This window comes from Rhincodon typus, chromosome 5, assembly GCF_021869965.1.
Source record: "Rhincodon typus isolate 14 chromosome 5, sRhiTyp1.1, whole genome shotgun sequence".
In the NCBI taxonomy this organism is placed as follows: domain Eukaryota; kingdom Metazoa; phylum Chordata; class Chondrichthyes; order Orectolobiformes; family Rhincodontidae; genus Rhincodon; species Rhincodon typus.
In genome coordinates, this window is record NC_063336.1 from 37,814,684 (window position 1) to 37,830,929 (window position 16,246).

At 39.4% G+C, this 16,246-nt stretch overlaps 1 protein-coding gene across 1 annotated transcript in view; it reads right to left on the reverse strand.

Moving 5' to 3' along the window:
* Positions 1-649: 649 nt before the first annotated feature.
* Positions 650-16,246, reverse strand: part of hbs1l (HBS1-like translational GTPase) — a 47,207-nt gene continuing 31,610 nt past the window's right edge. The window contains exons 4-5 of the mRNA XM_048597450.1: positions 10,826-11,020; positions 650-3,436 (exon numbers count right to left, since the gene is read on the reverse strand). Of these exons, the coding sequence (XP_048453407.1) occupies positions 1,878-3,436; positions 10,826-11,020 (1,754 nt within the window). The 3' untranslated portion in view covers positions 650-1,877. The remainder of the gene's footprint in view (positions 3,437-10,825; positions 11,021-16,246) is intronic.

Here is a 16,246-nt window from a genome sequence, read left to right on the forward strand (position 1 = left end):
AATATTTAAATAATACTGTAAAATCTAAATTCAGTGATTTAACTTTTATATAAAAATATATACTGGCCAGTAAATTAACTTATTTGAAATGTATACAAGTTTTAAAATATTGGCTTACGAATAGTTCGATCAAATCATTTTAATTTTCGAATTTTTGTTAAAATCTTTTACTTCTTTTAAATATACAACATTAAGCATCAACAATAAAACTTGCCAGTGTCAATTACAGTGACAAACATAGTAAGGTCAAATTCTCCAGAGATTATATTTTAATGGCAAGTTCACGCCACAACTTTCAGCTCATGAAATTGCAACTGTATTAGGCACATCATGTCATGTACCACAATGAATGTGAACATACAGCTATCCAATCTTAATCTATTTACAATCTGACTTTTATTATCAAACTATTTTTAATTGCCAGTTTGCAAGTTGGAGGATGAGATTCGGTCATCATACAAAAAGTAGGGGCAGCAAGTGCAATACTAGTGGAAGGAGGTCCTACAATTTAACAGCTTAACCTACTTGATCTGTAACTTCACCATTTCTCCAGAGAAGACAAATAAAGTTTGATCAAAATAGCTAACAAGGGGACCAGTCTTGGGTGTGAAATTAGTCTACCCCAACAGCACGAGAAGCACATCGTAAATTGGCTGTAAATTTTATTCTAATTGTCCTTCAACTGAAGTTCACAGAACAATTGTTCACCCCTTTTGGAAGCTTGTTTCCTGGTTTTTCTGTTACTTTCACTTAATTTGAAGTGAAAAAAACTTGGCAACATTTTCAAAGTCAATGGAAAATAGAAACAGACACAATGGCAACACTGTATCCAATTTACTGCAAGACAGTTTTGCATTGCTGGAAGAGAAACTTTACCCCAACCGTACTATATTTGATTTACTGGTATCAGCTATGACATAGTAAAATGAAAATGTCTGCTTATATTTCATAACGAGTCCATATGGGACAATAATGGAAAATACTAATTCACAACACAACCTTTACGTCCTTCTCATTGATGAATTGCTCAGTACAAGAAGTATAACACCGATATTTTACAATCGAACTTTTGTGCACTAATTGTTATAAATTTAAGTGATCTTAAAATTGACTATTCTGGACTCTCATACAACTTACGTACTTCCAGTGAAATTACCGTTTTGCATGGTTATCATCCCTGATATAAATAGCGAGCTTGGATATGCAATTTGAACAACTGCGGAGAATAGTACTGAAAAAGCAACCAGTTCCACATCACCACCAAAAAAACATCATGTTGCACCCTTTAGGATATTGTGTTTTAAAAAATGTTATTTCTTGCATTATGGTCTTCTGTAATGTTTTCCACTTGACACTAAAAGCAAATGCAAAGAATTTTTGTTAAATGCCAAACTTCAGCTTTGGCGAAGAAGGAAGAAATTCTTGCAAATTGGAAAGCTGCTTTTCACTATTAGAATTATAGAAAAATTACAAATATACCAACGTAGTACTTCTGTAAAACTCATTTAAGAATATTATAAAAATTAAAAGTAAAAATCCAAAATTTTCATAAAGATTGGTCCAAAAAAAGTCATCTTAATACAACATATGAAGAATGAAGATTTGTATATACATTACTTTTAGATAGAGGTAAAGTTCAGCATTGCGTCACAACGGATAGTACCCAGTGACTGAACTAAATTAAGTGTGGAAAGTTCGTCAACAACCTTCCTTTTTTTTTAAATATGTACCAACAGCCTGAAACAATGCCTGTACATGTGAACTAACTGAACAATTTCCCCAAAAATTCAAATGAAGGTCCAGTCCAAAACATTTCTAACTAGACAAAAAACAATTCCCCCCAGTATTAAACAAAGGAAGGCAGCGTCATATTAGCCTTAGTCTCTAATAAAAGCTTTCTTCTGGCTAGCCTTTATAATATCATCTGGAGAAGGCGTACTGAAGTCAAATGGTTTTATTTCAAATAAAGGGACCTGATCTTCTCCCTTTGTTTCCGGAACTTGTCTGCTGTATAAAAATGTTGTGTGAATATTAAGTAAAGATTTTTTCTTTTTCCTTACAGGATTCTGAAAACACATTGCAAGAGCAAAACAAGATGGTTCAGCACAACAATGTTTTGTCCAAGATGTGGTCCTCGTTCGCTTTGAAAGCTTGTGATTATGAATACTTGTATTCCTATTAAATGCTTTGTAATTCACTGGTTTTGTATTTTGAAGAACAGATTTTTGAATATACATGTTTAGAAGATCAGTGTCCAATGCTGAGGTATTTTGTTGTGTCAGCACATTCAAATCAGTAGATAGCTGCCCTATGGTTTTTCCTGAAGAATGCTGATTTTCACTTGTAACAAAATGAGCATCCTTTGCTTTTGAATTTTCAGGCATTTGTTGAGTATTTTCTGTGATCAAATCAAACAGTGACATATTTCCCATTTCAGAAATATGCATTGGCTTGCATGTTATTAACGATGACAACGATCCTGTGAATGTATCTGCTGTTGTTTTAGTCTGGCATTCGCTGGCTAACTGTGCCAAAGATAAAGACCCTAAAGGCAATATTGCACTATGCGTTGACCTTACTGACGGAAACCTAGAAGGAACAAAGGAGGAATTTGAGCTGCTGGGACTATTTTTTTTATGTTCCTCAATAAGATCAGCCAGAGACGGACTTCCATACTGATGAAAGGACAAATTATTTTCTCTTGTTATGTCTACTGGACTGCTTTGGGCATTTGTAACCAGTGTAGTATTGAGTCTATTACTTTTCTGCTGGTGTTGGTTCAGTTGATCAACAAGACTCAAAGCCCCAAGTGATGATGTTAAGCACTCAGGATTTTGTGCTGGCACACTGAAAGAATTAGATGGAGTGTGATTAGTGTTCAATGTTGTAAAAGGCAGTTTTGACAGGGACGTAGGGGAGGGTTGTGAAATTCCTTCAGTATTATTTTGTGTTAATAAAGACAACCTTGATATGTTTGATGCAGGCCTGACAGACTGTTCAAAATTCATTACTGTCGGCAATTCTGATTTTTCACAGAGAGGTAGCATAGTTGGATTCAAATCTTGGCAGTCACTATGCTCACTGGCTTTAATCAGATCAGCAAGATTTATGCCTTCAACTGAACTTATTGTAGCCTGGTCAATCAACGGGCAATTTAATGTCTTCGCATCTGTCTGTGCCACGTTTGGGGTTTCTTTGATCATTTCCAACAACGAAATGCACTGTGCTGAGGTTTCCTCTCCCTCATTTGCACTTTCATTATTAACAGATTCACAGGCTGCCATGGGAGCAGACACAGAACTGAACTCAGATTTGGTCGACAGTAGAATACTCAAATCAAAAGCTGAAGAATTATCAGTGTCATCTAACAACATTACTGGTAAACATGAATCTGTGGGTTTAGAATCTACTAATTTGGATGAATAAAATATATCTCCTTACCTTACGATAGCCAGAAATGGTCAGATGATGAACAAGAAAACAAATAGGATTTCAGAAATCCAATGGCAATCCCCAATTTTGTCAGATTGGAAGAAGACGGGGCCACAAAAGAATGAAAGGAAAAAAAGGCATTTGTTATTAAAACAACTTTTCAAAAATATAAAATTATCAAAACTAATTAAATTAAATATATAGAAGTAAATTCCTCTGGACGCTATAATTGGAAATAAGAATACAATATGCAGCAAATAATCAGTAGGCCAGGCAGCATCTACAGAGAGAAAATCAAAGGAAAGGTTTCAGGTCAAAAGACTGACAAAAAAGAAAATCATGGACCTAAGTCATGGATCCTTTCTCTCTCTGCCAATGCTACCTGCCTAGCATATTATTTAGGGTTGAGAAACAGATCAGCCATGATCAAATGGCAGAGTACACTCGATGGGTAGAATTTCCCAGTTCTATTCCTATATCTTATCATAGAATCACAGAATCCTTACAGTATGGAAAGAGGCCATTTGGCCCCTCGAATCTGCACAGACTCTCGTAAAAGCATCCCAGCCCGCAACCACCCTATCCCCATAACCCCGCATTTACCATGGCCAACCCACTTGTGCATTCCTGGACACTACGGACAATCTACCGTGGCCAATCACCTAACCTGCCCAACTTTGGACTGCGGGTGGAAACCAGATCATGTGGTGGAAACACACGCAGGCACCAGGAAGATGTGCAAACGCCACACAGACAGTCACCCAAGGCTGGAATCAAACGCGGATCTCTGGCACAGAAAGGCAATGTTAATCACTGAGCCACCATGATGCCCATGATCTTACTATTTCAAGCATACATTTTATTACTTTAAACTTAGAATATTCCAGTTCTTATATGTCAGAATACAAGAAATTAAGACCATAAAAACCACAAGGCATAGGAGCTGAAATTAGGTCATTCGGCCCACCGAGCCTGCTCCACCGTTCAATCATGACTGATAAGTTCCTCAACCCCATTCTCCTGCTTTCTCCCCGTAACCCTTGATAATCAAGAAGCTGTCTATCTCAGTCTTAAATGTATTCAATGACCTGGCCTCCGCAGCCTTCTGTGGCAGTGAATTCCATAGATTCACCACTCTCTGGCTGAAGTAGTTTCTCCTTATCTCCGTTCTAAAAGGTCTTCCCTTTACTCTAAGGCTGCGCCCTCGGGTCCTAGGCTCTCCTACCATTGGAAGTATCTTCCCAACATCCACTCTGTCCAGGCCACTCAGTATTCTGTAAGTTTCAATTAGATACCCCTCATCCTTCTAAACTTCAATGAGTATAGTCTCAGAGTCCTCAAACGTTCCTCATATGTTAAGCTTTCCATTCCTGGGACCATTCTCGTGAACCTCCTCTGAACCCGCTCCAGGGCCAGCAAATCCTTCCTGAGATATGGGGCAAAAAACTGCACGCAATACCCCAAATGTGGCCTGACCAGAGTCTTATAAAGCCTCAGTAGTACATCACTGCTTTTATATTCAAGTCCTCTCAAAATAAATGCCAACACTGCATTTGCCTTCCTGACTACTGACGCAACCTGCAAGTTTACCTTGAGAGAATCCTGGACGAGAACTCCCAAGTCTCTTTGCACTTCAGACTTCTGAATTTTCTCCCCATTTAGAAGATAGTCCATGCTTTTATTCTTCTTACCAAAGTGCATGACCTCACACGTTCCCACACTGTACTCCATCTGCCAACTTCTTTGCCTACTCTCCTAACCTGTCCAAGTCCTTCTGCAGCCTCGCCACCTCCTCAATACTACCTGTCCTTCCACCTATCTTTGTATCGTCTGCAAACTTAGCCAGAATGCCCACAGTTCCTTCATCTAAATCATTAATGAACAAAGTGAAAAGTTGTGGTCCCAGCACTGACCCTTGCGGACCACCACTTGTCACTGGCTGCCATCCTGAGAAAGACCGCTTTCTCCCTACTCTCTGCTTTCTGCCAGACAGCCAAATCTTCTATCCGTGCTACCACCTTGCCTCTAACACCATGGGCCCTTATCTTACTCAGCAGCCTCCTGCATGGCATCTTATTAAATTAGAATCACTTCACGGAACTTACAACGGAAGCATTGATTACATCCTGGTTATAAATCATTTAATCATGTTGGGATATGTAAATTTACATTTCTTTACTGGACAGAAAGATTGACAGAATGATGGCATTCACTGAAGCCTAAAACCATCATTGTCTCAAACCAAAATATTAAGAAATCCACAAATAAAATTTCTGGATATTCGGTAGGTTCGTCTGATAATAATAACCTACTTAAATGAACCAGGAAGAAAGTAGTCAGACTGTTGGAGGCTGCCTTAGATGTAGCCACAAGAAAACAACTGACATGCAGCCAGCTAAAAATGCATAAATTATTGCCCCACAATACAAATAAATTTCTTGCTTTTTGTCCACTTAGAAGCACTTTATCAGTTTGCTTGAAAGGTTTTCTGACCAAGTCCCAGACTCTATGATGGATCTGCCTTTTAAGGTTGCATTATTAAGCACATAGCAAATCCTACTTTGCCTGATCTGTACCCTAAATTCCTACCTGGACTCCAGGACCACTAATGTCATATATCGGTTGGGATTACTACTTTTGTAGTATAGTGTTCTGTAATTCTACCAGCCATTACATGTTTCTGTTTAGGTATTTCCTGTCTTCTCTCCTGAATCACCTGACTCTTACTCTTGTTTTAAGATAATATCCATTTGTTCCAGACAGGTTCACTAGTGGAAAAAGTTCCCCTCAAACAAACTATCACCTCCTTTCAAAATCCTAAATTCCAAAACACCGCTATATTCTAAGTTTCTCCTCAAGTTAAATCTTGCAGCTCTAAAGCATTCTGAGTCTACCTCACTATCGAGGGAATCACAGGATTGTAAACATAACCTTTGTCACTCTACTACATTTGTTAAATCGTCAAACGCCTTCCCTTACACCCAGGTCTGGATGAGTTGTAATTTGTTACAATTAAATAGTGTGAACACTGAAGACAATGTCCTCATTCTCTGCACCAAATTCCATGCCTTAGCTACCAAAATGCCATTAGAAGCAGGATGAGATCAAACCAACCTTGGTGTCTCAGTGTTCCTATCTTTTCAATGTTTAAAAAAAAAAATTTGAATTTATTCTTTTTCCCAGTCAAATAATGGATTATCTTACACTGGCCTACGTCAAAATTCATCTGCCAGTTTTGCCCATTCAATCTATCAATGTAGCTGGAATTTTATGTTCCCATCTCTACTATTTACTGTACTCTGACCTCTAAAACATTCACTATTTGCTCATGTCAATTGATAAGCATAGGTATAAGCCTTACAAATAGAGCGCAAAAATCAGAAAATTTCTGAGCAGCATGGCATGCAGAGAGGCTTGGGTTGGTAAATTTCAAGAAACATTCGTACTACACAATTGCCAGGCAATGATCACCTTCAACAAGACATCCAACAATTTCCCCCATTAGCTTTAGCTCAAGGCTGTATAATTTCAATAATTACTATACAGGGAAAATTGTGGTGGATCCATTTGCAATAAACACTGCGTCAACTGTTAAATTTAACCTTGAGACTGACATCAAAGGTGCAATACAAAGGGGAGTATCTGTCTGGTTAAAATTTTCCAACTTTGTGTAAAAGTGTACGGAAAAACGTTTAGCTATGATCTCACCAAATATAAAGAAGGTGTGTTTACAATGATGGTTTTTTTGTGTGTAGAAGTGTCTGTCAGTTATTTCGTATAAAAATTTTGGTAACTTATGCCTTTTGTCTTGTATCAACTTAAATAGTGTGCAGGAAATTAATGCTTTCCTTATGTGATGTGGCTTTAAGTTTAGAAAAGACTGATAATTAGTGAAGATACTGATGAAACTGTCTGAATTCTGCTTCAGTGCAAGTCCAAATATACCATAAGTCAGTACAGGCACAGGAGGTATTTTTGCAGCATAATTGTGTCATCGAATAAATGAATTAGAGACTTTGAAAAAGGAATCTTGGAAATCACAAAAGGAACCCCAGAAAATCAAAAAGTAGCCCTCGAGCAAATCTCAAGAACAATCTTTGGGGAAAAAAAATATTTTGTGTTCTAAGGGCAGCAGATGCATTGGAACACTACCAGCTGCAGCACACACAAAAAAAAATTAGCTGGAGAAACACAACAGGTCTAGCAACATCTGCCGACAGAAAATAGAGTTAATGTCTCAGGTTCAGTGATCCTTCTTCGGAACAATTTTGAAAAATATCTGGAATCTACTGCTCACTGTTGATTGCCAGAAAAACCCATCTGCCTCACTAATGTCCTTCAGGGAAGAAAATCTGTCTTTCTTCATCTGGTCTGGCCTACTTGTGACTCCACAGCCACAGCAATGCAAGTGACTCTCAACTGACTTCTGAAATGGCCAGCAAGCCACTCGGTCGTAACAACTGCTATGAAACTTCTCAACAAAGAAAGAGAGCTGGACGGACCACGCGATATTGACCTAGGCACCAAAAACGACAATGGCAAAAACTACTCTGTCAACCCTGCAAAGTCCTCCTTACTAACGTCTGGGGGATTAGTGCCAAAATTGGGAGAGCTGTCTCCCATACGACATGAAGCGACAGCCTGACTCATGGATTTATACACTACAGACAACTTCCCAGACACCAACATCACTATTCCTGGATATGTCCTGTCCCACCAGCAGCGCAGACCCAGCAGAGGTGGCAGCACAGTGGTAAACAATTGGGAGGGAGCTGCCCCAGCACTCCTCAACATTGACTCCGGTCCTCATTAAGGAAACCTGGGTGAGGAAAGTGCCTGATGATTACTCATGCATTGTCCTCCCTCGGCTGTTGAATCAGTATTCCTCCATGTTGAGCAACATGTGCAGGAACCACTAAAGGTGGCAAGGGTGCAAAATGTGCTCTTAGTTAGGGATTTCAATGTTCATCGCTGATTGAGCTGGCCAGGTCCTAACCGAAATCACTGCTAGACTGGTTCTGCAGCAGGTGATGACGGCACCAACAAGAGGGAAGAACATATTTAACCTCACCCTTACCTATCTGCTGGCTGCAGATGCGCCTGCCCATGACTGTACAATTAAGAACGACCACTATACAGTCTTTGGGGAGACGAAGTCCTGCTTCCACACTGAGAATACCCTCCATCATGTTATGTGGCACTATCATGCTAAATGGGACAGACTTTGAACAGATTTAGCAACTCAGGACTGGGTGTTCATGAGGCACTGTGGGCCACCAACAACTGCAGAATCCTACTCCAAAACCATCTGCAACCTCATGGCCCAGCATATTCCCTACTCAACCATTACCATCAAGCCAAGGGATCAACCCTGTTTCAATGGAGAGTGCAGCAGGGCATACCAGGAGCAGCACCAGGCATACCCAAAAATGAGGTGTCAACCTGGTGAAGCTACCAAACAGGACTAAGTGCATGCCAAACAGCATAAGCAACAAGTAATAGACAGAGCTAAGCAATCCCACAAACAGATGATCAGAACTGGGCTCTGTCGTCCTGCCACATCCAGTCATGAATGGTGGTGGACAATTAAACAACTCACTGGGGGAGGCGGCTCCTCAAATATTCTCATCGTCAATGATGGAACAGCTCCACACATCAGTGCAAAAGATAACGTTGAAGTATGCGCAGCAATCTTCAGCCAGACATGCCAAGTGGATGATTCATCTTGGCTGCCTCAAGTGGTCCAAAGCATCACAGATGATAAAGTGCCAGTAGTATAACTGCAGTGTGGGATTACTCAAAATAAAATTCACAAACTGTTGTGCTGCAGAAAAGTAGGTATTAATTAAACACAAAGGTCAGCAAGATATACCTATCTATTCATCTGGCAGACTAAAACTCACACCTGGGTTTCATAATTTCTGCACTAACATGCAGTGCCACAGTTTTATATGCATGGTGAAATCCAACATTAAAAAAAATGCCAACCTGCTGAATTAGCCATGTTTCATCTTTGACCACAGAATCTTCAATAAGTTTTAAAGTTACATGATGGCTCAGATCATCGGATCAGAAATCTCATTTCTGACCCCAGTCAGACAAAAATATACATACTGACCTTCCTGTCATTTTTAGAACACAGAACAGTACAGCACAGGAATAGGCCCTTTGGCCCATGATGTTGTGCCGAACATGATACCAAATAAAACTAATCCTTTCTGCCTGTCCATGGTCCATATACCTCCATTCCTTGCATATTCACATGCTTGTCTAAAAATCCCTTAAATGCCCTTATCTGTGGCTCCACCACCACCCCTGGCTGTGCATTCCAGGCACCTAACACTCTGCGTAAAAACCTTGCCCCTCACACCTCCTTTGAACTTACTCCTCTCACCGTAAATGCATGACCCCTAGTATTAGACATTTCAACTCTGTGGAACAGATTTTCACTATCAACCCTACCAATGCATCTCATAATTTAATAGACTTCTATCAAATCTTCCTTCAACCTGCGTCACTCCAGAGAAAACAACCGGAGTATTTTTTGAGCCTCTCCTTATAGCTCATACCCTCTAATCCAGATAGTATTCTGGTAAACGTCTTCTGCACCCTCTCCAAAGCTGCAATGAGGTGACCAGAATTGAATGCAATACTGTGAGCGTGGACAAATCAAAGCCTTGTAAAGCTGCAACATGACATCCTGAGTCTTGTACTCAATGCCCCGATCAATAAAGACAAGCATGCCATACTCCACCTTTACCATCCTATCTACTTGCGTGGCCACTGTCAGGGAACTATGGACTTGAACCCCTTTTTCTGAACGACATTCTGATGTGGGATCCTTCAGAACAGACTCTGCACGGGAATCCTCAGACAGAGCAGCACAAAATCCACATAGAAACTACACCCTCTTTTTATAGCACTAGCTGCAGTTTTCTGGTAAGAAAAGAGTTTAAACATGCCAAATGTTCTGCGAAAAGCCACAGTCAAGTCGGGGGGCTACACTAACAGTAAGCAGTTGGGTCATTGGGTCTGCTTGGGGCATTTAAGGGTTTCAGTTATATAGTTACCCAAGAGAAGATGAGGATTTTTGCTGTCTAACACTTCCTGGGTAACTATCTTGTTAAGTAGGCCAGAACTGTCCAACATCACAGGCTCCAACTGAGAGTCATTCACACAGGATCCCAGGAAGTAGGGGAATTGTCCATTATAAGCTTAACCTCCCAGGTAATTCCTAGGGAATCCATGCATTGGGACTTTGAAACAGTACTAGAGCACAACTTCACGTGTTTGTCTGGTCTCTCACCATCTGGATGAATACTTTGCTGTTTCCTTTACTAAATGAGGCAATTAAAACACATACAACCTAAAATAACCTAAAAGATTCACATACCTACTATGGATTTCCGTGTAGGGACTGTATTCTGAACCTTTCTTTTTGTTTTTTGATGGCAGTCCTCAGATAGCACAAGGTCCAGGGCTTTATGTGCATCATACTGACTATTCAGCACAGCATCGACCATGACTTGATCTGATACAGATTCCCTCAAGACTTCTCGCATTTTATCTAGACAGGAATGAAGACGAGCTGAAACATAAAAAGTCTATTCAGTTAGGTTCCTAGTAAACATACGGCAAGAAAATCAATCACTAATATGGAAAAAAATCTATTTGAATGGATGAATATTTATTCAATTCTTTTTCTAACTTTTTTTTCACCCAAATCCTTAAAAAGCCAATTCTTCAGATGGCTTACTTATGCAACACACTGGCACAATGATGCACAGCACTTGGAAATCATTCTTCCCACTTACAAAGTTAAAATCCTCATAAAGCCATTTGGGAAAAATTCCATTATCAAAATATTCCAAGTGGAAGTTGGGCACTTCATGTAAACAGGGAGACTTTCTCAGCCATATTCATTATCATTCACATCTCAGCTGGATAACAGTGCTATTGCAGCTTTATTTAATGTTCCTCAACTAGGGACAGAATTCTAGCTTCCTGACAGGTAGGGTAACATCAGGGAAATCTCCAATGACCTAAGAACTATGATGCTGTTAATTTAGAAGGTTATTTTTATTTAATTCACTTTTTTTGGTTCCCCTCTTTGGCAAAAAATTTCCCGTACCTGACAAGTTGAAGATTTGCTCAAGTCGCAGCCAATTATCATTGTGAACCCATGCGTAAGAACATGCAAAAAAGCAGGTTGAGGAAAAAAATTGTATTTTTATAGCAACTTCAGCACTATAAAACTTGTCAGGATGCACGATAAAGAAATATGACATCAAATCACTCAACAAGGTATCAGGGGAGATGATCAAAAGCTGGTTAAAGACTTGGGCCCTTTTTTAGTGAGGTGGTAGAGTCCCTACTACTGGACTAGGGGGGCATGGGTTCAAGTCCCACCTGTTCCAGAGCCTGTAATAACAGTTATGAACAGGTTGATTAGAAATATAGTTTAAATTTTTAGAAAGTAACTTAAAAATAAGGAAAGGACGCTGGAGTGACTTGGGGAAGGAATTTCAGACCTTAAGATCTAGCACAACCACCAAATTAAAGTAATCAAAATCAGTCACGCTCAACAGGCCAGAATTAGAAAAGGAGTGCAGAATTCTGGGAGGGTCAGATTAGATTAAAGAGATTTAGAAGAGTGACATCACAAATGCATTTGGAAACAAGGATGAACATTTTAAAATCAAGGCATTGCTTAACTTGAAAGCAACGTAGCTCAACTGGTACAGAAGTGAAAGGTGGCTGGGATTTAGTGTGAATCCAGTAAAAGGCAGGATTTTGGACGACTTTATCTTTATGGAAGTTAAAATATAGAGACTAACCAAAAATTTATTACAAGAATCAACTCTACGAACAAAGAAATGGATAAGGTTTCTGGCAGACTCCAGAAGTATTATGAAATATCTGCAGAAACAGATACAGTCACAAGCTGATCTCAGGGTCAAATATAACATAAAGCTTACAAACAGTCAGGTACAGCTTCAAAATGTTGCCAGAGAAAGGTATGAATTCAATGACCAGGGAGCAGAGACGGTGCTGGGTCCAAACACAATGCTTTCAGGCTTCACATTATTAACTGCAGCAAATTTATGCTCATCTACTACCAGAAGGTGAATAAGTAGTCTGACAATACAGAGACAGCTGAGGAGGAGAAAGAAGTGTTGTGACGTTGTCATCACTGACATACAACCAGAAGGTGATATGTAAATGGGCCTTGTAGCTCTCACTAGTGAGATTCTCGTCTCGCTGTTCAACACTTGGTTGGAGAATTGGATTGACCTGTCTTGATACCAAGAATCCCATTTTTGCCGATCTCATCCAATTTTCCCAACTGACTAATGACATCCTTACTGGTGGCACGGTGGCGGAGTGGTTAGCACTGCTGCCTCACAGCGCGGGGGATCTCTGTTCAATTTCAGCTTCAGGCAACTGTGTAGAATTTGCACATTCTCCCTGTGTCAGCATGGGTTTCCTCCAGGCACTCTGGTTTCCTCTCACAGTCCAAAGATGAGGTGGATTGACCATGCTAAATTGCCCATAATGTGCAGGCTAGATGGATTAGCCACAGTAAATTTAGGGTTACAGGGATAGAGTAGGGGGTTGAGTCTGGGTAAGATGTTCTTCAGAGAGTTGATATGGACAGATTCAAGGCTTGTTTTCTGAGAAGCAGCAATGACAACAGATTTAAATGAGATACCAGAGGAGAGAAAAACATCAACAATCTGGGAAAGTTGGACGGTCAGTAGTTTGGCAAGTCAGGTAGAAAAAACTTGAAGTGGGTCTCTTAGACAAGATGAACTTGGAGAGGGAACAGGATAGAAATCAGACAAAGACAGAATTTTACAACAGGTTTAGCCTGGTAGTTAGGGGGAAGGGAGATAAATGGCAGAAGCAATAGATCAAATGGTCTGAGACTTAGTGTCAAAGAAGTCCATGAGATATTTGCTTTGATGTTGGAGATGAAATTGGAGGAGATGGGAGAGAGGTGTTTAAAGGTCCTGTTGACAACTAACCTCTGCTCACTCAAATCACAAACACATCACATGGGTCAGAAAGCATGCAAGAGAAAAGCCTCTAGCTTCAAACTTACAAAATTCATTAGGAGGTAAGAGACAGAAAGTAGGGACAACAGTTAAGAACCCTAATTGGCATAATGTTATTATCAGTATCCCCAAGGATTTAATTATACAGGGAGGTCAGAATTTCATTGAATTTATAAATAAGGAACAGAGTTGCATACACAAATTTGCTGACGCCAAGTTAGGTGGCACAGTAAATAGCACAAATGAAAGCAGCAAGTTTCTACTGAGCTCAATAGCTTAAATTAATCAAAATCTATGGCAAATGAAATTCAATTTTGTCAAGTATGCGATCATCCATTTTGGAAAAAAGAGAAAGTCACAGTATTTCTAAATGGCAAGCCAAGAACCAACAAGGAGCAGAGAGGAGAGACCGAGTGTAAAAATCACAAGAACTTATTCAAAGAGCATAGAAAGGTTCACGAATGTTGGATTTTATTCCATTGTGAATGGAAGTTATATTAGTTAAATAATACTCTAGTCAGACTTTAAAAAGAACACTGTACCCAATTCAAAGCACCAAACATCAAAAAGGACATAATAAAAACAAAACAGGATGTTTCAAAACTTCTGAAATAAAAACAGAAGGTGCTGGAAAATCTCTGCAGGTCTGACAGTATTTGAGGACGGAGAAACAGAGTTAACATTTCAGGTTCAATGTCTCTTGTTCAGAACAGATTTACCCTGAGGAAGATTATATTTGGTACAGAATGGCATAGCCAAAATTACTCTTTTATAATTCAACCATTTTAGCACCAGTATGAGGACATATTGCTCAGTTTGGGTTTATGCTCCTTTGATCATTGAAAATTAAAGGATGATCCAGTTGAGGTGTTTAAGATGTTGACCGGATAGACAGGAACTACTTCCTGTCATAGAAGAATCCAGAACAAGGGAACATATTCTTAAAATTAGAGCCCGGTGTTCAGGTGCAATGTCAGGAAGCACTTCCTTACATTGAGCTGTAGGAATCTGGAAGTCTCCATCAAAATCCTGTTGAGGCTAGGTCATAGGATCAAAAAAATTCAGAATTCAGATAAATAGATTTTTTTGCTCGACAAGGCCATTAGGGTTATAGATCCAAGGTAGGTTGGTGCAATGAAAATATGAGTCGTCCATTGTCTAAATAAATGGTGGTATCACCATGTTATGCTATGATAAGTAGGTCGTAGAGTCCATTGAGTTTGCTCCACCATCTAATGAGATCACAATTGATTTGAAACTCCTCAATTCCACTTCCCTGCCTTTTCCCCCATAATCCTTGATTCCGTTACTGATTAAAAATCTACCTCAGCCTTGAATAGACTTAATGACTCAGCCTGTACGATAAAGAATTCCACAGATTCACTACTCAGGAGAGAAGAAATTCCTTACCTGTTTCAAATGGGAGATCCCTTTTTCTGGGTTAATGCCCTCTGGTTCTGCACCACCCCACAAGGTAAAACAACCTCTCCTGCATCTATGCTGTATAGCCCTCTAAGAATCTTATATATTTCAATCAGGTCACCCCTCATTCATTTAAATTCCAATTAACAGAGTCCCAACCTACTCAGCTTCACCTCGTAAGACAGTATCTCCATGCCTGGGCTCATTTGACAGCAATAAAAATGATATAGCAACATACGACTTCAAAGCAGAAGTCATTTAGTCCTTCAAAACCTGCTCCACCATTCAATAAGATCTTGACTGATCTGGTTGGAGTTTCAACTAGCTTTTCCATCTGCCCCTCCCCATAACTCTCAACTTCTTTGTCAAACAAAAATCTATCTCAAATAAATTTGAAGAGCCAGCTTCCATTACCTTCTGGGGGAGAGAATTCTACATTCTAACAACCTTATGGAGAGAAAATAATTCTCATCTCTGTCTTAAAAGGTATATCTTTTATTCTTAAGTATATTCCCTCATTTTAGCTTCCTCCACGAAAGGAAACATCGTCTGCATAACCATGCTACCCAATGCATTCAAGATCTTTTATGTTTCAATAATATCACCTCATCATTTTAAAATTCAATGGTCACAGACCTAACCTATTTAATCTTTCTTCATAAAACGTGTGCTTTATCTCATGAATAAATTGAGTGTTCCTTCTTTGATTTTCTTTTAAAGCAATTACATTCTTTTTTAGATGAGGAAACCAAAACTGTACATATATTCCAAATGTGGTTTCAACAATACATTGTATCTTTGCAGTAAAGATACCTATTTTCACATTCTATTCCACGTGGAATAAACATCAATATTCTGTTTGCCTTCCTAATCACTTGCTGCACCAACCTATTAACATTGTGATTCATGTACCAAGACACCCAAATCCCTCAATCACCAAGTTTTGCAATGTCTCTCCATTTAAATAGTATGCTGCCTATCTATTCTTCCTTCTAAAGTAGCCAAGCTGACACTTACCCATCGTATCCCAAAGATCTTGAGGAAACAAAAGAAAAGGGTGGATGATATATTTCGGTTGAATTCTTTAAGTGAAGATTAGGTCAAAACAGCAAGTTAACAGGGGAGATGAAGAGGGAAGCAAGAGCGGCAGAGACAAAGTACAAGAATAGAATGGCAGTTAACATAAAAGTGATCCCAAAAATCTTCTACTGGTGTGAACAGTAATGAGTATAGAGAGATTAAGTGGGTCCTACTAGGTACAAAAAGAGGAGCTGGGTTCGGCAAGAATGCTTGGTATATACACTAAGTGTTTACCAAGGAACAGAATGCTCACA